Here is a 24,486-nt window from a genome sequence, read left to right on the forward strand (position 1 = left end):
TTTTTTATTTTATTATTGCCTTTTACATCAATTCAACTAATGGTCAACAATACAGTATCGTATTATTAATGAAAATTTAAAAACCTGGGTATTTTTCTCTTTTATTTATGTATTTTGAAAGAATAACCCGCCAAGCCTCTATTTTAGACGTTTTTTAGCAGGTGGGAAAGAAAGGATGTAAAATGAAGTTATGAAAAATACCCCACAACATCAAGACCCATTGAGAAAAAAAAATTCTTGTATTTTTTTCTAGCTATTGACAGGATTCGAACCCGCGACGCTAGTTTAACAGTTAGCCGTCAAACCAAGTGTGCCACGACGCCTGCTTATTATTATGTCTAGTTTATATATTATATTTGTTCTTGTTCGAATCCACATTCAATTTTAAAGATGACGTACGTTTTATGCATATTTATTTTATAACATATAAACAGATTTCGGTTATGCCATAAATTTAAAAATAAACAAGTATATAATGCACTGAATCAATTTATAAAGATTATATGAGCACAGTAAAAACTCTTTCTTTAAAAAAAAATATTCTTAGGCATGAGATGGATACGTTTTATTTAATTCGCTTAGTTTAATTAATATTACAATACTGCTTTTTTTGCAGAAATCTTAAAATAGGAATTATCACTCAATCAGTCAGCAAAATACCAACTATAAAAAATTCTCAATGAATATTTTGAAAATTCCTTCAAGGTATTACGAAAATATTAAACCGTGCATAAATATTAATTTCATTACAGCTCTCCTGTTTTATTAATTGTTTTAAATACCTACCTCCTTGCTGAAAAAATAGTATTTGCGATGATGTTTTTTTACTAAGCTTGGGTGTAATATACGGCTGCTTAAATTAGATGGGGTAAAAAACATATTTTTTTGCCGTTTTAGTCACTAAAACATGAGTGTTTCTATTTACCTGACTATATCCTCTATTCAAATATATCCAGCACGCAGCTGAATGGTATTAGTTTATTTATTTTATTAAAAATAAATAAAGTAAAGAACCAATTAATTTTTAGAAGCACGAGTTTCAATTCAGAAATTCGTTGATGTCGAAAATACTCTCGTCGATTTACTGATACATTTTATTCACTCGGATTCGGGAACACGAAATTCTGAGTAAAAAATAATTCATATCTGGTTTCAATTATAGAAATAAATCATATAATATGATGACTAATGACTTGTCGATGAATCGAATGAAGGTCGTACAAAAAACGTAAATCTTCAATCAAAACATGGTAATACTCGTAAATACCCTGTTTTCTTTATCTGCCATTTAAAAAAAAAACAAAAATTTTAAAATTCTAAACTGACATTAAAAGAATAATAAAATTTTAACTAAATGTTCTACTAGGAATCTTCGTAATGTTTTGTGTGACGAATAGTGAATACATTTTTCGTAAAAAAATAGGATAATCTACGTACGCAGGACGTGGAATCAAATATCGAGGTCCTTTGGCGGTTATTAAGATTAGGATACTTATTATTACCAATATTTGAAGTTTGTCCAAATTTTTGTAGACAAGGACTGGATTCAACTTCCGGGGGAGCTGTTAATATCAACATATTACAACTGAGATGAAGAACATTTTAGGGAAGAAAATATAGAAGTCTAGGCATGGTTTACCTCTTCGTTCTCATTCTCAAGGCACTCTCTTAATACCCATACACAATTCCTCTTTCTTCTCTAACTCATATAGTGTCCATGCGGCTCGACTGTGGAATCATCTCCCATCCACCATCAAAGATGTTACTACATTATCTCATCTCATCTCCTTTCTCTTCCTTAATCTCTCCTCCTTTCCTTTTTCCTCTTTCCTCTTTTTTCCTTTTTCCCATTGAGTAATAGTTTTAATTTAAGGTAATTTATAAACAAATACGTTTATTTCTATTTTTATATATTTTTAACTTTTTAATCTTTTTTTTTTTCTATTGAATATGTTCTGTAACTTGAATTATAAAATAAAACTTTTATTTTATTGGTTGGTTGGAAGAAATTGCCATTTGGCAATAAGCCCGCCAATGTACAAATAACATTATGTACAAAAAGTTAAATAAATAGGCATCAACAGGGCTTTTGACCAGTCATTGGCTGGTTTAAGTGGCCACTTTACACACTGTGTAACATATTCGAACATTCACGATGATGAAAGAATTGAAGGAATATAGATGATCACTCCCCCGGGAGTTGAGTACAGTCCTTGTCTACAAAAATTGGGACTAACTCAAAATATTCTTGATAAATCCGCCCGGTCCACGAAGAAATATGGAATTTTTTTTTAATAAATATTTTTCAGGCGTTGCCGTTATATATGTAGGTGATATAATTCAATTAGATAAATCTCACCCGCATAAATAAAGGTTTCAGCTCTTTAACTGCACAAACATCAACAGATGAAAGGATTTAAGGAATATAGATGTTCAAATATAAGCAGAATGGTGAATGTTACACAGTGTGTAAGGTGGCCACTTAAACCAGCGAATGACATGTCATAAGCCCTGTAGATGCCTAGATTTCTATATTATCTTAATTATTATTATTAATAATAATAACCAAACCTGTAATACATGAACAAGATATTATTATACTTTCAAAAGTTATAAAAAAAATAATTTGGGACGGTACATAAAAAGTAAATATTTTTGTGACAATACATAATATCAGTTAATAGGAGTACGATCCGAAATTGTATGAAAACAAAAGATTCTAGTAATATTTTCTTATTGCTACACTTCATTCAATCTTTCCCAATAATCTAAAATGATTTCATTATTATGGTTATAATTAAATAGGTTTAAGTCAATGCTAAAATTTCATTGGTAAATTTATTGGTGGGGGAAACCTCTTTTAATTCATTTGAAATGTTATCGCTGATTTCAGCGTACAGCAACTAATGTTGAAAATAGTTACCTGAACACCCGCTAGATGTCAGTAAGCACTTAAATAAAAGCTATTTAATTGTGTTGGACGAAACTCAAAAAATAAGTAATACATTTTAAAAATCGTTAACCACCACCTACACGATAGGTACGCAATTAATAGTTAATATTATATAATATCGGTAACCCAATAACCAAATAATTTTATAAAAATGATATAAATAACTGAAATTAACAATTCAGTTTTTTTTGCTACTGGATTTGAACGGTTAAATACAAAAAAAAAACACTGGAATTTTTAGGTGCATAAAATTTAAGCAAGATTATTTAGAAGAAATCTAATAGAAAACGCGTATTTTTTATTATATAGGAAAAACTACAGTTGTTTTATAAAAATATAAATTATTGAAAAATAATTTTTAAATCCAGTTAAAGTTTTTCACAAATATAATGAGAGAACATGTTACGCAGTAAATATAAAAAATAATATATTATACTTATAGGACAAGAGAAAAAAAACAAGAAGGTTAAGAGACGAGGAAATAGAGTGGTGGAGCGGAGGAGCGGAGGAGCGGAGGAGCGGAGGAGCGGAGGAGAGGGATTTTTATAATATAGTTGACTGATTAAAATTTTGATATAATATTACCATAAACATAATTAAAGAAACATGAACTTATTTACCAACTGACTAATGTTTCATTTTAGAGTGTTTCCAAAAGTTTTTCAAAGTCACAAAATTTTGTATCAAAAATATCTAAATGGGAACAAAGTAAGTTTAATTTACAATATTTAAATCTATAAAATAATAGTTAATTTTTTATTATAGATTTTTTTCTGAATTACTTTCATTTATTTATTTAAATACTTTATAAACATAAACATTTTACATACATATACAAAAGGGTGGGCATATTGCCTTGGCAATTTCTTCCTACCTACCTAATCAAACAGTGTTATATGAACATATTATTGGTATATTATAATATTTTCATTATAAAACAAAAAGTAAAAAAAAAACTAAATATCCAGACTATTCCATGAAGAGGGAAGGAATGGGAGAGGAGAAAGGAAAACTCACATATCCAGGAAGTGACATTTAATACGTAATTTGAATGTAAATAAAGAAGAGGCGTCTCAGACATTAATGGGTAGATTATTCCATAATCGAGCAGCTACTACTGTGTACAGTGAAAGAGGAGGCAAAAAAAACAAAGCGGTAAATAGGTATTAAAAGGGTTCTCTCGTTACTATAGTCCTTAAATAAAGCTTGATTAAAATGACAGCTGCCAAACTAACGTGATGTGATATTACTGATCACTGATCATGTACCGATCAAATCGATTTTATTAATTTTTTCATGCAAACATGAAACTTAGTTTCCAAAAATTTGATATAAAAACGCATAAACAAACCTATGTTAGTGTGTTTAAGACAATTATTCACTAAAAAACAGTCATTAAGTACTTTTTTCATGAACAACAACAAAAAAAATATTTTTTTATTCGATCGATTTACATTGATCAATTTGTCCCATCTTTAACATTTTTGCAAAATAGCGTAACCTTGTAAGAACGTCGTTAATAATTAGGATTATTTTAATTTTAAAGCTGATTTTATATAATTATGTTGATTTATATGCCAAGCAGTGTATTAAAAAAAATAAACTAACATGCCTGATACGAATGATTTTTCGTGTGTCAATATAAATCACTCATTAGACGTTACTACAAAGTTATGTCGTCACTTTTGCTGACAACTGTCATTCTAATTAAGCTATATTTTAAGGACTGTAGAACGAAGGGTCAGCCCATGCCGTGATAGAGGTTGGAAGAGCTCTCTCAGATAAACAGGCGAAGTGGTATTATTTAAAATATTGTGAAGTGATGTCAAGAATGTAAATGTTTCTTCTATGCCTGACACTGAGCCAGCGTAGTTTTACCTATTGTGAATGATTATTTTCTTCTTTCTTCTGTTGGTTGTATTTAATGTTGTAGCTGCCATATAACTTAACTGAAAAATTGAATCCACTACCGTATCCCGGATTGACTGCAACTACGACGAAGTTGTGACCGACTCCGCCTTCTATGATCTTCGGCCGTTCTAAATCATTACTTCGGCTGACAACCTCAACACAAGTAATATTTGGATTTCCCGAAATACCAATCTGCAAAAAAATACACCTGTATTAATCCTGAATTAAATAAGTCAATCAATTTTAAATGAACGGTGGGAAGAAGGAAAAGAAGGACGCATCTTACATTTTTTTTCGAAAATGAGTTAAATACATATTCGGAATCAGGAAAAAAATACACGTTTACTAAAAATACATCTATCTTTTTAAAATAACCACAACCCTATTATTTTCACTAATAAATGAGACCAAACTGCAAAAAGTCTTGAAGATTACTAAATATAAAAGGCTGTTCTGACTTATATAATTATTGAAGACTGATTAAAATACTTATTTTTCTTCTATTCCGTTTTTAAAACATCTGAAATGAATATACCTACTCGTTTTCAATTAAATTTAAGATCTGCTGGTAATTTCGAAGTTAATTGATTATTAGGTCGGCGTTACTAGTTTAAATAACAGTAAATGGCCGGTAACGTCTATTTTATTTAGTTGAGTAGAATCAATTGGCATATTAAAACTAAAAAAGAAAGGCGTTTATTTAATTACTAAATAAAAAGGGCGTTTCTAGCTAGATGCGTCTTTTTATTGAAGTATAGCATATTTTCTTGTATTTTTTTACTAAAAAGGGTGAAAATGTTATTAAAAAAAATTAAAATGAATCTAAATATTCCGTTAGGGCAAACCATAATACATACTGTCGCATATTATTTACTTAATTTTTGAAGTATTTTTCACACATGAATTTTTCAATCTCCTAGTTACAAAATATTTCTTTTCTTTTTTGTTTTATGTAGAAACGTCCTTCTTTCTTATGACGGCAGTATAGTAGTTCAGTGATGGCTAGTACAATGTATCTATCTTACAAGACTAACAAAAAAATGAAAGGATAACAGCCGAGTACATTCAATGGAAATGACATCTCTTTGAAGAATGTGTTGTAAACCAATGTATGACAGCGTTACGAATTCGCACCTCCAGAAGTCTGTCTGAACACTTCGTACGTCTAAATTTAGTTATGAAATCAATTAAATGTTTTTTTTTCTATGATTTTTTGTAGCAAGACATGCCGCCGCAAACTTTGATATTCGGCGAAATGAATTGAGCAAAATATCGAGAAGAAATCAGTAGTAATTATGATGATACAATGTTCTTCTCATATTTTACCAGTCAAATAAGCCCAATAATGCAATAAATACTGGTTATAATTATTATTGTCACCGGGCAATAAACATTAAGTTACGAGAACTAATACATTGTTCATAAATGTTATCAACGCCGTTTTCCTAAGAAACCACTGTCTAGTCACTGTTACCATGGCTGTCCACCACATCACCATTCACCGCTGTCCTAGAAAACCCTAGCTTAAGAGAGCGTCTACTGTTACTGTAATTATTTTTGTGCATATTTATTTATTTTGTTCATTAACGCCCAAAAGGCATTTACAAATAATAAAATACAAGCTAACATACTAAATAATAAACAGAATATACAGAAAAAGTATGTGAAATTAGTTAGAAAGGATATAATAAAAAGTTTTACAAAGTAAAAAAAAAACAATTATAACAATAATGCGTCAAAAACAGTAAGCATATAAACAAAAAATGCAAAGATATAAGCTTATGAAATAAATTCTGTAAAGCAAACACTGTGAATAAAGTGTTACGGTAAGCAAGAAAGACAAATTTAAGTTAAATTAATAAACAAGCAAGCATATATTATCGCGAAAAAACATATTGAGTAAAATGTAAGTTATAACTTGTTTCAGTTTTTTTTACGACTATCTAAATAAATACATTACGTTACGTTACAGGTGTTGGGCCTAATTAAAGCAGATCTTACAAATCCACACAGAACGACAAAATGATTGATTGACAGAACGGTGGATTAATTTTCGTTTTACTTTTTTATATTTTTTTTGTTTTTTTTTAATGGATTTACCGTCATGAACTGCGCCAAAAAGATTCCTGTATCAAGGCAGAATGAAGAATATAGTTCTGTTTATTAAATATTTATTACCAAAACCCAGTTGCTCAATCACAGATGTTTATCACGTCGATTAAAAGCCCTTAACCATCACTTAAACAAAGTCATTTTTTTTATCGCGTCGGTAAACCAAGTGCGGCCATTGTTATTGAGCTGCAAGACGTGTGTTTTCGCTGTGGCTACTACACTTACTACTTTATCCCGCCCGGACACGGAAATCTTGTTGGCACAGGTCAAGCCAATCAGAACTTAATAACAGTCGGGTACCGCCGACAATGTATTTTTTGTTGATCGAAGTGTAATAATAAAGAATCTGTAATTCAAACTGTAAATTGTAATGTGAAAGTACGTACTACACCTTATACCAACCAAAAATAAGAAAACCCCTAATTATTACTTCTCGACATCCTTACCGACAGTCGTATGTAATGCGGAAGATCAGTGCTACGGGAAAGGGGATATAAAAAATTTTACTTACACGCGGTAAAAATTAGGGCATTTTGTGTGGTAAAATTTCTCTAAAATGTATTCAAAAATGTATTAAAATAATTTCAATAAAAATTTCAAATGACGTCACAAGTTTTATGTGTGTTAAATAATTCGGGAAGCCAACTCGCCAATCAGGACAACTCACCAATGAGAGCTATTGAAGTCACGCGCATAATAAAATAACAGATAAAATTCAAAAAATCGTTGCGATGATAATACGATACATGAAAATGAAATTTAAAAAAAGTTGGCTTAGTTTGATGGTCTAACAAATAAAAAATAAATCAAATAAACTACTTTAGTCAATTATAGTCACCGCAGGCGCTTGGTATGAAATATCAAATGATTTATTAGTAAAAAAAATCATGGCATCCCAACTGAAGACCTGAACAACTGTTAAACCTTTCGACTTCGTAGTTTTATATTACTATCCTTTGTCTATTTGATTCAAATCCCGGAGCAGTAATTTAAGCAAATGAAAGCAAACGCAATGAGAAATCATAAGAAAATTCAACCTTTTAAATACGTGTCACCTTCTATTTAAAGAGGGCCGGGCCTACAGGGCCTCTGTCGAATACGATAATTATCATAATATAGAAAGATAACAAAAGGATGATAAGTTTATACGATTTTAAGAACTAATATGAACATTTAATTTAAATCACATGTAATATCAAACTTTACTAGAACTTATTTTTTCAAATGTTTGAAGACTTTCTATTTCATCGGATAAGTAAAAAAATGGCCATTTTTATACCCCGGTACTATGAATTTGAACGGTGTAGAAAGTGAAAAATCATATTTGGTTTATTTGTATTTCTACTGGGAATCGAATCAATAATCCTAAGTAAAATGTAAGAGTCGATTACTCAGCGCTATAAGAAGTCATTTTAGTTCCTTACCCTTATGGTGGCCCAAACTTGAGATTTCTTGTCATTTTCCAAAAGGAAATTTTCTGTATATATTATTGGCCGCCGCAATTCACCACAATCCCCTTGGATTACTTTTACTGGCGTCAGCTCAACAGATGTGTTACCTTAAAAAAAAACGATTGAAGAAATATTTTTCTTCTTCGAATGCTACCAAAATGATGTGGTATTAAGGTAAAGGGGTAAAAATTTACAAAATAAGTTAATTATGCAGTTCCACTCTGAAGGGTCTACGGAAGTTTGGGTGAAGAGATAAAAATTAGGAAACCATTATTCATTCCAATTTTTCAATATTTTAAATGGGTTATCTTGGCAGCACGAAAAAATATTTTTCACATATTTGATGGTTGAAAAGGCTTGAGGACCCCAAACAACAATATTTTTTACATATTTGATGGTTGAAAAGGCTTGAGAACCCCAAATCAAAATATTTTTTTTACATATTTGATGGTTGAAAAGGCCAAAAAAATATAAATATTTTTTTGTTTTATTCTAATTTTATTATGAATTGTGATAATGCAGTTAAAAATCAAAAACATGGTAAATCAGTTTTAACTGAATGCTGTTTTACTCGTGTTTTAGATTATGAGAAAAAAAAAGATTATATGTTCCAATAGAATATATTGCCAAGAAAAGGGTTAATGTCAAATATTTTATGTATTTCGAAAGTACTATACTGCCGTCATATAAGTAAAAGGGCAGTTATTTGCAAAAGTCATATTTTGAGATATGACACTTTAGTGTTTACCAACTTTTTGCAAATTAAAAAAAAAACTGTAAATTAAAACAAGTAAAAACACAACATGTCAACTGTTTCTTAAACATTAAACCTGTGGGTGTGGACTGTGGACAGATCATAGTTCCTTCATGTAACAAAAATGATCAAGATACACTGCAATTAATGTACCAATGCAGTGCCCTATGCACCATTCGGTGTGGAAAGGAGTGATGATGATTACGCTTTTAAAATTTATTTTAAGATAGCACCTAAAATTGTATGTTAAGGAATGAAATCAGCTTCCCTTTAATATCAGCCAATAGTGCCTCTTTACGTAAATGCCACATAATTGGGAAATATTTTTTTTTTTACGATTTTATATTAATATGTGTTTATCAAATACTTTTGAGTAAAAAAAGTACTCATTAGTGGCATAAAAAATATTTTTAAATTAATTATTTTAAATTTCCACGTCTCCAAAAATTGTCCACGTCCCATACGTCCTGAACTTTGCTTGTGTGACCGTTTAAATTGAAAAAGAACGTCGTCGCAAACCTAGACGTCATAATTGTCAAGGCCAAACGTGTCGCGTTTTTTAACAATTTCATTTTTAAAATGATGCAAGAAAACATTTCTTTACAATATCCATATTGATTTTGAAAATATAATTAATTTTTTACGAAGTTACGTCGTTTGAGTTGATTTCATGAATGAGAGTTGTTGTATCACACAGAATCACAGAAAAATATCGATTTATAGAATATATTACTTACATTATATTATGTACCTTCTATGTATGTACAAATATATGATGTTTTTTATAGCTTACCTGTAAATAAAATCACCATTCTCTACTGATAAATACTATACAACACTACAATGACTTACCTTACCACTTGAAAAATTTCACTGGAGACAAAATTTAAATCAACTTTAAAAAAGCACACGATGACTAAGCTCACCAGAAGAGACATAACATGACTAGACCTTACAATTAATAGAAGAAAGGATGAAATCCAGTCTTCGTCTACAAGCATTTGCACAAACTCAAGATATTGTTTATTAAATATGTGTATAATATATAATACTTTTGCTTACGTTTTGAAATGTCACCGATTGCTACTCCAGAAGTATTTTTCGTTGAGTTACTTGCTAAGTATTTCGGGGAAGCTTTATTCTCTTCCTGAAGTGGAATAGTTCTCACAGTTAATATCGAATATATTATAAACACTATCAATACCTTAATCACAGACATGTTCGTTCAGAAAGAAAACAAATCCATGCGGTCGACAGAAGGCGAACAACATTATAAGCGACTTTGCCAGTAACAGTTATACGAGTATAGGACGTTTGGAAAGTCCAGCATAAATGTATTTTTTATTAATTAATATTAACAGCTCCCTAGGGAGTTGAATCCAGTCCTTGTCTACAAAAATTTGGACAAACTCAAAATATTGTTCTTAATAAAGGTTAGTTTTTCGTTTTATCTCCTCATGTGATTGGCGAAGAGGCCTCGTCGTGCTCAAAATTAAAATCACCATACTAGTGCCATAATCTATGGAGAAAATACGGGAATACGTGTTGATGAAGAAAAGTCAGACCGCGTTTTACCCTGAGCTTTCTAAAATTATGACAATCAACTCATGCCCTACATGAATTAGTCATTCTTTAAATGCCAGCCGAGTTTTGACGTGACCTTGACATTTCATTCGAAACCAAAAGAAAATAACTCTCTTAAATGTTCTTCATCTCTGTTGTAATATGTTAATGGGAAACTCAATTTTAAGCCGGTTCTAGCAACAGCTCAAACTTCTAATAAGCGGCTCACAACTCACAACTTACAGCGGTATATTGTGAGTTTTGTTCGAATCGTACGTGTACGCGACGCTTCAGGTCAGCTGACTCAGCGAGTTAGCGGTGATTCCGTGAACCTTTAAAGTAAAAATTATTACTCTACGGGTGAACCATACATTTATTTATTACACATAGCTCGCGACGTAAAATAATGAATTCAAAACTCCAGCTCAAGTACTTGAGCTGCGAGCTGGCCCACGGCTTAAAAAATAAACCCGAGTTACCCATCAGCCGCAAGTGTCCAAGTCAGGTCCACCGCCGCACACTCATAAGGTTTAAATCGATTGCTCAATTAATTAAAAATAATTTCATTATACCGCTAGGAGAGTCTTAACCTTCCTCTTTTTTTTCATTTTTCATTTTTTTTGTGTAAAAGCTTTATGGGTGTGAAAAATTAATAAAATAAAATATAAAAATATTTCGTTGTATTACTTTTGTAACAACTTTATACTATTATTAGGAATGTAATGTTTTGTAAATAGCTGGTAACCAGTTATTTCACAAAGCGAATCCCTTTATGTTTCTTCAATGAGACGTTAAAGTAATCAGTAAAAACGTTTGTCGATTAGCATACATCGTTGGCCATAGTAATGTTTCTTGATAAACTTTTGATAAAAGGTTAAAAGTATTTTGTATCTCAAAATTAATTAAAAATAAATTGACGGTTTGAGGTCCCTTATTTTTGTCCTCTTGCAAAGTAAAATAGCAACATTAGGTATAATGGGTTTGTAACAAACATTCGATTTTAATATATAATTATATCAACAATGTTTGAGTATGTCCAAATGCTTGCAGACTGGCTGGATTTCCTCCCTAGGGTGTTATTCATATTTAAATTTATTGCAACAGAGAGGGAAAAAACATTATTGAGAAGGGAATATGGAAGTCTAGGCATTTACAGGGCTTAATACCTGTCATTGGCTGGTTTAAGTGGCCACTTTACACACTATGTAACATTCACCATTCTGCCCATGTTTCAACATCCACATTTCCTCATCTCTTCCATCTGTTGACTTTTGTGAAGTAAACGTGATAAAGGTTTCAGCTCTTTTCTTTCAAGAGCTGAAACGTCGTAAGTAAATCATGACAAACATTTTTCGATTTTTATTTTGTAAAAAATGAAAAATTTATAAATGTTATTAAGGTATCATAAATAAATCAATTTCCCAGATGGCAATACCGATAAAGAATACAATTTTGATTTTGAAATAGATCCAGAAAACAGGGCCCATATGGCAATGGAAAGGTAAGAGGGTTATCTTCAATTTTTTACAAAATGAAATCCGATTTTTTTATTAAACAATTGAATTTTCATGTGAAGTTTGCCTTAAAACATGTTTAATTACAGGTTGCCAACTAAGATACATCTTCATTCCCTCGATTGAACGCGAACAGAAGGAGGTGTTGACAATGCTCACTTTCCTCTACTTGACATTCCATTTTGAAGGCTTGTAATCAAATAAAATAATATTCTTGTTAGTTTATTCAGAAAAAATATAAGTTTATAATATTACAACTAACTATAAATTTAGTACATTTATTTATATATACGTTTCCCACTACGTAGAAAAAAAAAACAATTCTTGTGTAGATAATGGGTAGTAACGTCTTACAATTACGTGTTTATTTGATTTAAAATCAGTAAATATATTCAGCATAAAATACAAATTACTAAAAAAATATACGATGTTTTCAATCAGTGTTACACAAAAAAGAACTATCAATATATCTTGTGACTTTTGTCTTAAATATGTTCCTGACTAAACTTTTTTTTCCTTTGTCAATTGATCAAATTTTATTTTAAAAAATTATTTCTCCTTAAGTATATGTAACGGAAAATCAAACACATTATCTAGTACAGCAGAAAATTTTCTTTCAAACGACTATTTTTTTAAAACTTTTGGGGCTCATTTTTAAATTTAGAAAAAAACGGACACAACTTCTCTTAACACCTAATAAAAAGATATATACTATGTACATTAATTGAACTTAACCTAAACAATTTTAGAAACTTTTTAAAATTACAGTAGTGGTAATATCACGATCTGAGCAGACATACTTAGTTTGATAGACCAATAACCAATTTCATCTCTCGCGACATCGTCGGACTACAGCCAGACCGGTTGTTTCTCAATCAAAGTAGGATATGGATTTAATTGGTTTTTGTTAAGATATACAAGGTTTTTTCTCCAAAAATACACACATATGTTTCCTAAATGCGTGCACGCTCGAATGTAGTTTTCCAGAACCGTTTATTAAAAACGGCTGTCAGAATTTGAGTGCCAACAAAAAAAGTTTAATTAATTTGTTTTACAAAATTGAGTGAAAAAATTGGCCGACGATCAAACCTGTTGTGACATTTACGATTCATATTACGATGCTACGATTCATATTACGATTCTAAAAAAAAATATTTTAGAACTGATGTTTTGACAAAAATCATATTTGCAAGTAAAAATCCCTGAATTGGACGCTTTAATGACCATAATCATAATAATTATTTCATCAATTAAACACGTAATAAAAAAAACACGTAAATGTAAATTCGTAAGTTAAAATGGAAGTTATTCTGTGTAACTCTGTAATTGAAGATCATCATCATCATTCCATGTCCGCTCCCTAGCTGGAGCTTATGGTATCCACAAAGAGCCTCCATGCATCTCTGTTGGCCGCTAACTCCTTTGCGTCCTCCCAAGTCAGGTTCTCGTCCCGAACTTCTGACATAAACTGCCGGCGAACTGTCAGCAGTGGACGTCCAGGACGTCAAGAACCTGACGCCTTGTAAATAAAGCGAGCGTGGTTAAGGCTCTCGGGAGGCATCCGCAGTATATGGCCTAGCCAACCGTATCGCCTCCGCTTGACGACAGTTATCACAGGAGTTTGCTGCGTCCGTTCTCTTATTACCTCATTCCTCACAAAGTCAAACCTCCGCACACCAAATATTCTTATGAGACACCAATTCTCAAAACTCAGAATCTTGCTATTTTGGGCCCTAGTGAGGTGCCACGATTCGCATTCATAGAAGATAATAGGTTTTATGCTGGTTTTATATCGGCGACATTTGGTTTTCACTGGGTAGATATCCGATCTCCAGATAGCCTTTATACTGTTGAATGTGGCGCCTGCTACTCCTAACTGCACTCCCAGTTCTTTTTGAAACCTGCCATTTTCTGTAACATATACTCCCAGGTATTTGAAACAACCCTTTCGATGATTTGGTTTGACAAAGTCAGGAGATCTTGAGCATCAAGGCGCGAAGTAGACACAGTACATGGGTTTTAGCAATATTGATTTTTAAACCCATGCATGCCGAGCACCTATTTCGCTTATCTACAGTGACCTGAAGACCCCCGACTGAATCGTCAATTATAACTGCATCATCGGCATACTCTAGGTCGCAGAGTTTTTGGGAGGGGGAGATGGATATTCTTCGATCTAGTGGAATCGACTCTCTAAGGATGAAGTCCATAAGGATTATAAAAAGGAACGGTCCAAGGACGCAACCTTGAAAAACTCCAGTGGTGACTTCAAACCAATCTGTGACAACATCGTTAATTCTGATTCGGCAATCGTTACTTTAGTAAAGGGCTTTAATAAGTTCGATTAGTTTTATAAGCATCCCATATGCTTCTAGTATTTTCCAGAGTGTAGGTCTATGCGGACTATCAAACCCTGTTTGACCCTTATCTTATCCTTCAATTCTTTCTCTAAAGTGGCCCCTTTAACCAGCCAATGACAGGTCATAAGCCCTGTAGATGTCTAGACTTCTATATTACCTTTTCTAAAATGTTCTTCATCTCAGTTGTAATATGTTAATGTTAACAGCTCCCCAGGGAGTTAAATCCAGTCGTTTTCTATAAAAACTTGGAAAAAACTCAAAATATTGTTGATAAAATTGAAATAAAATATAAATTTCAGGCGTTGCCTAGTGTGCAGGTAAAATAATTTAATTAGATGAATCTGACCCGCATTAATAAATGTTTCAGCTCTCTAACTTCACAAACATCAACAGATGAAAGAATCAAGGAATATAGCTGTTCAAATATGGGCAGAATGGTGAATGTTGTTACACAGTGTGTAAAGAGGTCCCTTAAACCAGCCAATGACAGGTCATAAGCCCTGTAGATGCCTACACTTCTACATTACCTTCTCTAAAATGTTCTTCAGCTCTGTTGTAATATGTTAATCCCGTGTAAGTTGGATTCATTCTGACGTTTTGGAAAGCATTCGAGAAGCCATTTTCGGGGTAAACTGTGTGTTTTGTGGAGAGAAAAAGTGAATATGTACTAGTAGTTTGTACCGTTCCGCAGTCGGTACATTCCGTGTAATTTTTTGTAGTGTGTAGTGCCGGGAACGATGTTGAGTTTAATTTCCGCCCGGCGCGTCGGCGTCGTCTCTGTTGCATACGACATGCCACAAATTACTAGTACATAATCACATTTCATTTTTACAAAACACACAGTTTACCCCGAAGATCCAACTTACACAGGATCACCCAAAAAAAGATACATATATTACAATATTTGAGTTTGTCCAAATGTTCGTAGAAAAAAGAGTGGATTTTACCCCCTCGGGAGTCATTAGGATAAACAAATTTTATTTAAGGTATTTCCCATCCCTGTTGTGATTTGTTAATCTTAATGACTCCCGAGGGGGTAAAATCTAGTCTTTTGTCTACGAGCATTTGGACAAACTCAAATATTGTAATGAAACCAACTGGCCCAAGAAGAAGTTTAAAAATTGAAAAATTGTTTTCAGGCGTTGCCTAGTATGTGAAATAATTCAGTCAGGTGAATCTCTTCACAACAATAAAGGTTTCAGCTCTTTTACTTCACTAAAATAAACAAATGGAAGAATTGAATAAATATGGATGTTTAAATATAGGCAAAATGGTGAATGTTACACAGTTTGTAAAGTAGCCACTTAAACCAGCCAATGACAGGTCATAAGCCCTGTAAATGCCTAGACTTACATATCCCCTTATTTAAGGTATTCTCCGTCCCTGTCGTAATTTGTTAAGATTCATATATTATTGATAACAGTCACCGTGAAAATCTACTCATCTATTCAACATAAATCATTGTTTTTTCATAAATCATCAAAGAACTTATTGATTTCTGAATTTAAAAAATCGGTCATATTTTTAGAATAATGTATTACATACACACTTAGAGTATATTCATATTAAGCATACACATTACTATAGAATGAATGTGAGTTCTACCAATAAATGTGGGTACCTACCCTTAAAAGCAAACATTCTAAAATAGTCGGAGGGCTATTAAAGATCTCGTTAAAACTCACTATAAACAAATTCGTAAACGCAGTGCTTAAACAAACACATTAGCAATATATATTGTGGATTTCAAAGGATAGTATTTGTGCATCAGTTATGAGTCGTTTTCAGAAGAGCTGTAAAGCACAAAAGTTTAAGAAGTCTCACATTGAGTTCTCCTTGTGTACTTCAAATAGGTTGATGTTTTTAATTTAATTTAGACGGGTATTTTGTACCTTTGCAAAATACTCGTAAATTTGTATCTTTCAAAGGAAAATCAATTTTTAATTAATTACGTAGGTACTTAAAAAAATTAGTTTCTAATTGCTTAATTCTCGATCGATATTCAAAAGAAAACAAGCGGTCAAATCTGTTGAAGTGCCAAACTCATAAATTCAATTAAAAGTCATTTTCGTTGTAAATTTTATTGAAATATTTTAAAAGTAAACATTACTTACATTTTGTTTGAAATCAAACAATCACGCATATGTGAGGGGTATAAATTCAAATGAATTACTATATTTCATTTTAAAAATTCGTAAAAAGGAAACATTTGGCAGAAGCTCTAATTCTGCAAACGTATTGAATAACAGCGAAAGTCTAATAAACAGGAAAAGAAAGTTAATTTTCTTATTTTATAATTATGTCTTGAGCAGAGGATTGATACCCGTCCAACTTACGTAAGCATTTATTTTTTACTTCTAAATTATATTACTACTAAAACTAATCCGCAAACATTAAAATTCTGCCATATTTTCAACCTTAGGTAATTTGCTTTGCATATTATGCTGATCATATCAATTACGAAACTTCTTTAAATAAAAATAAGAACACTTTGTTTTTTACCGCTTATTATTTATTCAACTACTGACTGGTTTCGGATCTACACGTACTCTTTTATCAAGGTATAAAAATTGAGATATTAATAAAATCCTATTTTATAATTGTAATAGTGTATACATACATATCTACAAGTAGTATTTTGAATTTGTAGAGGTATGCAGTGAGGGCCTGAGGGGTAAGGAGGGTTGAAAGACAATCATTTTCATTTGGTCTCAGCAACTGGAGTTTCAGTTTTCAGATTGGAGTGAACTATAGGAAATATTAGTTTTTTTTTTTTGGATTTATTTTATTTCTTAAATTTCTTAGTTTGATTTCTTTATAATATTACGTTCTAAACCAAAATTGTGTTGTTAGTTTTGCGCGATTTTAATAGTACAATCAATTTACCTGGTCCCAAAAAAATATTCATGGTGACGGTATCAGTAAGTCATCACTGTAGGTTGTAGGTACACTTTTAGTATCGAAATTGTGACTACCAACTATTGGATATTTATAATATAATCGGTTACAGCTAATTACAAAATTAAATTAAAAATGTAGATAGGTACTTAATAATTACTTGTATATCCGGGTACCCGGTCTAAAATGAATACTTTCGTCTTCATTCGTTTGGTTATTAATTTTAATCGGGAGATTATCCTAGGTAGTGAGTGGTTTCTAAAAATTTGTTGCATTTTACATACATTTTGCATAAAATATGTGACATTCACAACGTAAACATAATGCTTAAGAGGAAACCCGGTCTGACTTTTCTTCATACAAACGTAATTCGTATTTTCTCCTTGGATTACAGCATGACAGCGGTGATTTTTTCACGCGCTTAGATATTTACCATTGTTTTATATTTACCATCCAAAAACCCATAAAAGCTCCCAGTTGTATCTGCCCTCTTATGATAGATAATTTTGAAAAACGGAAAAGGCATCGACACAGAAAATTTTATTCTCATACTCTTTCTAAAAAAAAAATATCGGTTCAGTTATGGGGGGCAAAAAACGCAACAGCAGAACGTCGATTTTTATTAGGCATAATCAGTCCGTTCCGTGTAGTTGTCTTTTTGGCACAATAACGGGGAGAGGCATCTGCGAGGGACTGACAGAAAAATATGTACAAATACTGATTCATAAAATCTCTTTGCCCCGCATTTCCTCTCAATCATAATATTCTGCCCGCGGCGCACTGCGCCGCCGCAGACACGCCCCCGCGAGAGCGGCGAGCGTCGAGTAGTTGTCACGGCGCGCGTCTCGCTAGAATCAAACATTTTGACGTTTCTCAGTTCAGCAATTTCTCTGAAGTAAACACTCGCGCCTCGGTGACTGACATCGTAGCCTACCGACATTTCCTCTTTTACATTAAAACAATCGTATTTGCAACCATCTAATGAATTAAATGTCGCTCCTGACATGGATTTGCACACGATCCGCGGCATATTTAGTTTCGAGATAGTATTAAACCTTGTGACGGACGGTTTGAGTTAAGCTATTTGGATATCGCTTCTGTCATCGGCGTTTTGTTTACAAAGTGAATTCATTTTGCCGGTTAGAGTTGCGCTTTTAGCCTGGCGATACGTTCAGAATGAGTAAATTCTCCTGTTTTATGTGAATTTCTGCTACATTCTGTATTGTTCTGTTTTTGTTGCTGTAAACAGGTTTGTAAATATTAGTTTTGTTGAATTTTACTTTGAAGTGTTCTATTTTAAACCCTTTGTCATTCGTGTTTGAACTATTTCTAACAATTGGGTAGATGGTAGTTTCAACTCGCCATTAAAACTTTGACATAAATTATCCTTTGTTATTTCGTGTCGCTCGTGATTTCCTCGGAGTTATGATCTGCTCACAGATTATGAACTTGAGTTACAAGTTTCACTGTAGAGAAATTTCCATTTCCATCTTTCAGTTTTTGAATAACACCTGTCACGGAAAAGTAACATTATTGCCATAACTACTGGAGTTACAAATAATTTTTATTTATTTATTCACGGACTCATTCAGTAACAATAAAATACGTCAACAATATTTTGATTATTTTCAAATGCCTGTAGCCAATGCTGTATTTCACTCCCTAGACATTTATTCAAATTAAAATTTATAAGTCTAAGTATTTACGGGCTTCGACATGTCATTAGCTGGTTTAACCCGTTTCTTGGCAATTTATCCTATAGATGATTTCATGTTTTCTCATGAACTAAAACACTTTAATACACTTTTCAACTATTAAATGTGCGAAAAAAACATTTTTCGTTCTGCCAAGATAAGGGTCAAGTAGCCACTTTACACACTCTGTAAAATCCACCATCCTGCCTATACTTAAATATCGACATTTCCTCAACTCTCCCATCTTTTGAGTTTCACAATTTTTTTTTTTTATTTCTACGTTTTTGAAGACTTAAGCGGCCTTATTCTGTAACTGAGTTTGCTAACTCATATGGATAGGAATACAATTATGTATTGAACATTTAAAAATAAAAAAGCTAATTCGTTTCGTAAATTCATTCGTATAGTATGAGCGGGAACAAGGGCGAAAGATTTTGATTGCTGGATGTATGAGAAACGAACGACTTACGAAACGAAATTGTGACAGAATACGGGTTCTGATTCATAGCATTGACTCCATATTTCTCATCGTCCTTTACAAGATTTGCCATGGATTTAAAAAAATAACTTCTTAATTACTAACATCGTTCGCATTCCTGTAAATTGCATTACATTAATCAACATCCTATGTATTTTAAATGCGTGTGTTTTGTGAACACGCCAACACTTGTTAATCAATCGGCAAAAAGGTACATGATATTAAAAAACCGTCATATTTTTACCATGAATCTGTAATTTCATTTCGTATTGTAAAATTAGCGCAAATGGTTGGTAACCATAAGTGTTATTACCTCCTAATCTCTATACTGTGAAAATACTGAAGGAAAATGGGTATTTATATTTAGTGCTTAGATTTATTGCATTTTGTACTTAGTTGCAACTTTGAATTATTAATCTATTTTGTAGTCATGGCAGAGGACACTGTATCGGATAACCTCTTGGAAAGAATCGTCCTGCTGGCGCCAAAGCCGGCAGAGAATGCGGAGCTTATTCGATCCATCTCAGGAAAACTGCTGGTCAAGGTATCTGGATCAGGTAATAATTTTGATTTATTTTAAATTATTTCATCTTTTGTACGCTGTTCTTTACTGGTTTATTGCTACATAGCAATTTCTTCCAACGAACCAAAGTATCCAACTGAAACTAAACAAACGTATTTCTACAAATCATTGAAGATAAAAAGGTAAGAAGCGACAAGTTTAGCCAAAATTCTCCTATGTATTTTAAACTGGCTCATCCTTTTTTATTAAATAACATTATTTTCTCTTCTCATAGATGTACCTCGTAATTTGCTCAGAGGTGGTGTCAGACAATTTTGATGAATAGATATTTGAACATTGTTTTTCTGTCACTCTCTCGCAAATGCCACCCCGATACTGTGCGAAAAAGATAACTGCACGTCGCGCGTCGGACAATTTATGCCTATTTAAAATCGTCGTTTCGCTGTCCCGTTTTCCGAACCTCAAAACAGAACAGATTTTTTTTTTGTTTTTTTCAGAAAAAGTGTCAAATTGATATTGTCTGTGTCGGTATTTTTTGCATTTTTCAAAAATAGTTATATTTGTTTATCGTACATCCGAAGAGAGCTGATAAAACTGGGCGCTATTAAGGGTTTTTAGGTGGTTCTAATTATCATAATAAACAACGTATCAAAAAAGCAAAATTATAGGAACCCCCCAATAAATATTTAAAGTGTGTAAAAAAACATTGCTTTAGTGCCATGATCAAGGGGGAATATGCGGGAACACTTTTATATAAAGAAAGGTGAGACCGAGTTTTCTCTTAATTAGGTTGCATGAAGAAAAGGTTAGCTAAAGCGGCTCATTTTTCTGGCTACGTGGCTTTTATTTATCTTTAGATGATTTTTTTCAAATGCATCTGACCCAAAGAGATAGATATTCATTCGTAAGCCATAAGTTTATAACCGTCTTAAACTAGTTGCGTCAAAAAAAGATACGTAAAAATTAAACGATTATATTTTGCGTTTTAGTCAAAATAGGCTGTTTTAATCTTACGTTTTTGATGTAACCTTAATAAAGTGTATCTCTAAAGATCAGTAGTTTTTAAATTATTTATTTTTATAACAATTCGTTTACATTATTTTATTACGGCGTCAGTTACATCGAAAAACGTTACGTTACAGTTAAATATTGGCTACATTTTTATCAAAATAGACAAAATGAATTGCATAAAATTTTACCCGCTTTGGTGAAAATATAACAAATTTATTATAGATAAATTATTGTTTCGGTGCAAGTTACCCAAGCCTATAAGTGCTTATTCGTAGCTGAAAATGTTTCAAACTACGAGTAATAACAATTCTCATATTTCGTGGGAGCTTCATAAGTTTTTATTTCGTAGGCTCTATGTTATAAAAATATTATAAAATAAGTGTGTGCCTGCTCAAATCTATACTGTATACAATAATTAATAATGCTTAAAATTACTGCGTGGAGATTGCGCGATAATTTATTCCCCTCTTACATCACTTTTTAAAATGCCATTAACTAGCAGAACTTGCGAAATCCAAAAGTTTTTTTGAATGAGCACTTTCTATGAAACATAACTTTGAAACTGAAATTGACTTCAGGCATTTTCTTTATTGCACAAACTCCCAACATTTTAGTCGCGAACCATAATAAGTTTACTGATTTTGTGTTATTTATTTTTTAAGGATACGGTAATAAAATTTTTACACTTTAGCTATTTCCATGTCACAATACGTTGTTTATCTTGTGCTCATTTAAAAGCTCATATCTACGTATTATTAAAGCATCATCATCTTCATCCCCCTATCCACACCCGATGGTGCATAGGGAACTACATTGGTACACTAAATGCAGCGTATATTGATCTGCTAAATTAACGTTAGGTCAAATAATAAGTCAGGAACATGAAATACTGCAGTGCTGAACCACTTTTTTAAACGATATTTCATGTTGATCTTCTCAGAAATCGAACCCGAGACCTGAAGCGTGGTAGGTAACAACGCCAACCGCTACACTACGAGGTGGATTTATCTACATTCAATTTCTTTATTCAGTATTTTTACCTAAGAGTAGCCCATCGAGTCGGAAGCTCTCGTCTATGATTCTGGTCATGTAGAACGAATGGATGACGAAAGAATGGTAAAACGGGTATTTGTGGCGAGAATGAACGGTAACGTGGGACGAAAGCAAATCTTAAGTCTGGTCATATCAAAAGCAAGCTGAACCGAAGGGTATGTATGACAAGATGTATTCATGTGGAAGAAGCTAGAAATGTATGACAGGATATACGTGTGTGGCGGTTCATTCTCTCTGCCTAAACCTTCGGGGAAATGGCGTTATGGTAGTAGTAGTAGTTATTGGCTTTTTAAACATTAGAGGAATGGTCAATGGTTTACACTTTGTGCAAAATTTTTTTTTTCCGATTATTTCACGAATATTGCTTTCTGATTCACCCAAATATTTCAGTCTCGAAGCCATTTTTAATCAGTTGTAAATAAAGCTTTGGTAGTGCGGGGTTCGAACCTTGGACTTGTGATCATTGATTTCGTGACAATATTACAGGAACACACCATAAATAATGAATTAATTTGGCTTATGCAAAATGCTGTGAAAGGCGAAGCGATTAAAAAAAAGGTTGAAGATCTTTATTTTGATTAAGAACAAAAAAAATATTTATATCGTCAAAACATACATTTTCATGTAAAATCTGTATTCTTAAATGTTATTTTAGAAGTTTTATGATTAATCAGTTTATGGCGTGCTTAAAATGACCTGTCATGTTAAGTGGAGTATTTTACCCTCAACTTAACCAAAAGTTGTAAAGTACATGGATAATTTGTAGTGGTTTGAAAATAGGGGAGAGTTAAAAGAATTGAGTATTAATTTATTAGATATTACTTCATATTACACACACTTGTCACACATTTTTTGTTATTTTACATATCAACTTATTTTTAATTGATTTTTTAAAATTTTACCACCGTATTTGTTTACCTTTCACAAAAACATTTCTATAAAAAATACATTTATTAAAACTTCAAGTACAAAGAACAAGTACTTTGACGAACTTATTGCTAGAAGCAATATCTTCCAGTCAACCAAAAGTAGACTGGTCAAAAGAAGATTTTGTCGAAATTTTGTTCTAAAAAACCATAAATATGTATATATATCAAAGGATACATACATAAAATAAAAATAACCTAATTAATTAAAACTAACAGCTGTTTTATAATTGGGAGATAAGGCTTGCATATATTAACTTTTTTTTAAAAGTACATTATATTAAAGTAAAGTAAACATTATGTTAAAGTAAAGTACGTATTAAATGATGAGGAATGTGGAAATAGATAATGACTTTGAAAGGAGAGAGAAAGAGGAACCAACTAAAGAAAAGGGGATAAAAATATGTATTTAAAAACAGTAAAAATCCAGGGAGTTCAGGATTCTGAGGGTATATAATAATTTTTCAGGCGTTTCTTGAAGATGGCTAGAGAAGCATTTTTCGTATGAAGAGGTAGCATTTTTTTGATGAACCATTTAATGTGTTTTGTTTTATTGTTCTTGAATTATATTTTGTGAAAGTATGCTTGCCTCCAAAATATAATTAAAACCGAAATTCACAAGCTCTTTATTAAAATAATAAACGTATCTATAAATTTCAGCAGTTGTAGAAAATTTCATAAAAACTACATATATAATATCATCATCATCATTCCCTTTCCGCATCTAATGGTGCATAGCGCACTGCATTGGTACACCAAACGCAGCGGATCTTGATTATTTTTGTTATATGAAGAAAGGGTGATCAGTCTTACGCTCCAGGTACCGTTTAGGGACTATGAAATATTCTAGTGTAAAAAAACCCTTTTAAATAATATTTCATATCAACCATGTCAGGAATCAAACCCGAGACCTCTTACATGGTAGGCAAATGCGTTGACCATTACACCACGAGGCTGACGACGATATATATAATATAAGATCCATAATATTCAAACATATAATATGGATTTAACTCTTTAAAGTGCTGTGGTACAAAATTCCTTTATGCGCGATGATGTAGCGTCGTTAAATAGGTGCAAAGGTTTTTTACGGTCACTGTTATCAATATGTTTCTTTTTTGGGTGATACCGTGTGTGTTGGATTTGTTCCGACGTTTCCAACCCATACGAACCGATACCTACACGCTGATTCGCATCATCATCCAGCCCAAAAACGAGGATTAATAAAGACGTTGTTAACAGGAGTGACACGAATATGCGAAGATTCCGAAAAGGGAGAAGAGGT

General features: G+C 32.2%; 1 protein-coding gene across 3 annotated transcripts in view; it reads left to right on the plus strand.

Annotated features, from left to right (window-relative positions):
* The first annotated feature begins 16,667 nt into the window (after positions 1-16,667).
* LOC148281813 (cytosolic carboxypeptidase 1-like) overlaps positions 16,668-24,486 on the plus strand; it is a 205,160-nt gene continuing 197,341 nt past the window's right edge. For 2 of the 3 annotated variants that reach the window (XM_088226090.1, XM_088226092.1), the window contains exons 1-2: positions 16,668-16,954; positions 20,117-20,245. In XM_088226090.1, coding sequence (XP_088082216.1) covers positions 20,119-20,245 — 127 coding nt within the window. In that variant the 5' untranslated portion in view covers positions 16,668-16,954; positions 20,117-20,118. Of the gene's footprint in view, positions 16,955-18,359; positions 18,766-20,116; positions 20,246-24,486 lie in introns of those variants that run through there. The other variant, XM_088226091.1, reaches the window with a different exon arrangement.

This window comes from Micrasema longulum, unplaced genomic scaffold (assembly GCF_059751315.1).
Source record: "Micrasema longulum isolate JH-2025_06_02 unplaced genomic scaffold, ASM5975131v1 h1tg000406l, whole genome shotgun sequence".
Taxonomy (NCBI): Eukaryota; Metazoa; Arthropoda; class Insecta; order Trichoptera; family Brachycentridae; genus Micrasema; species Micrasema longulum.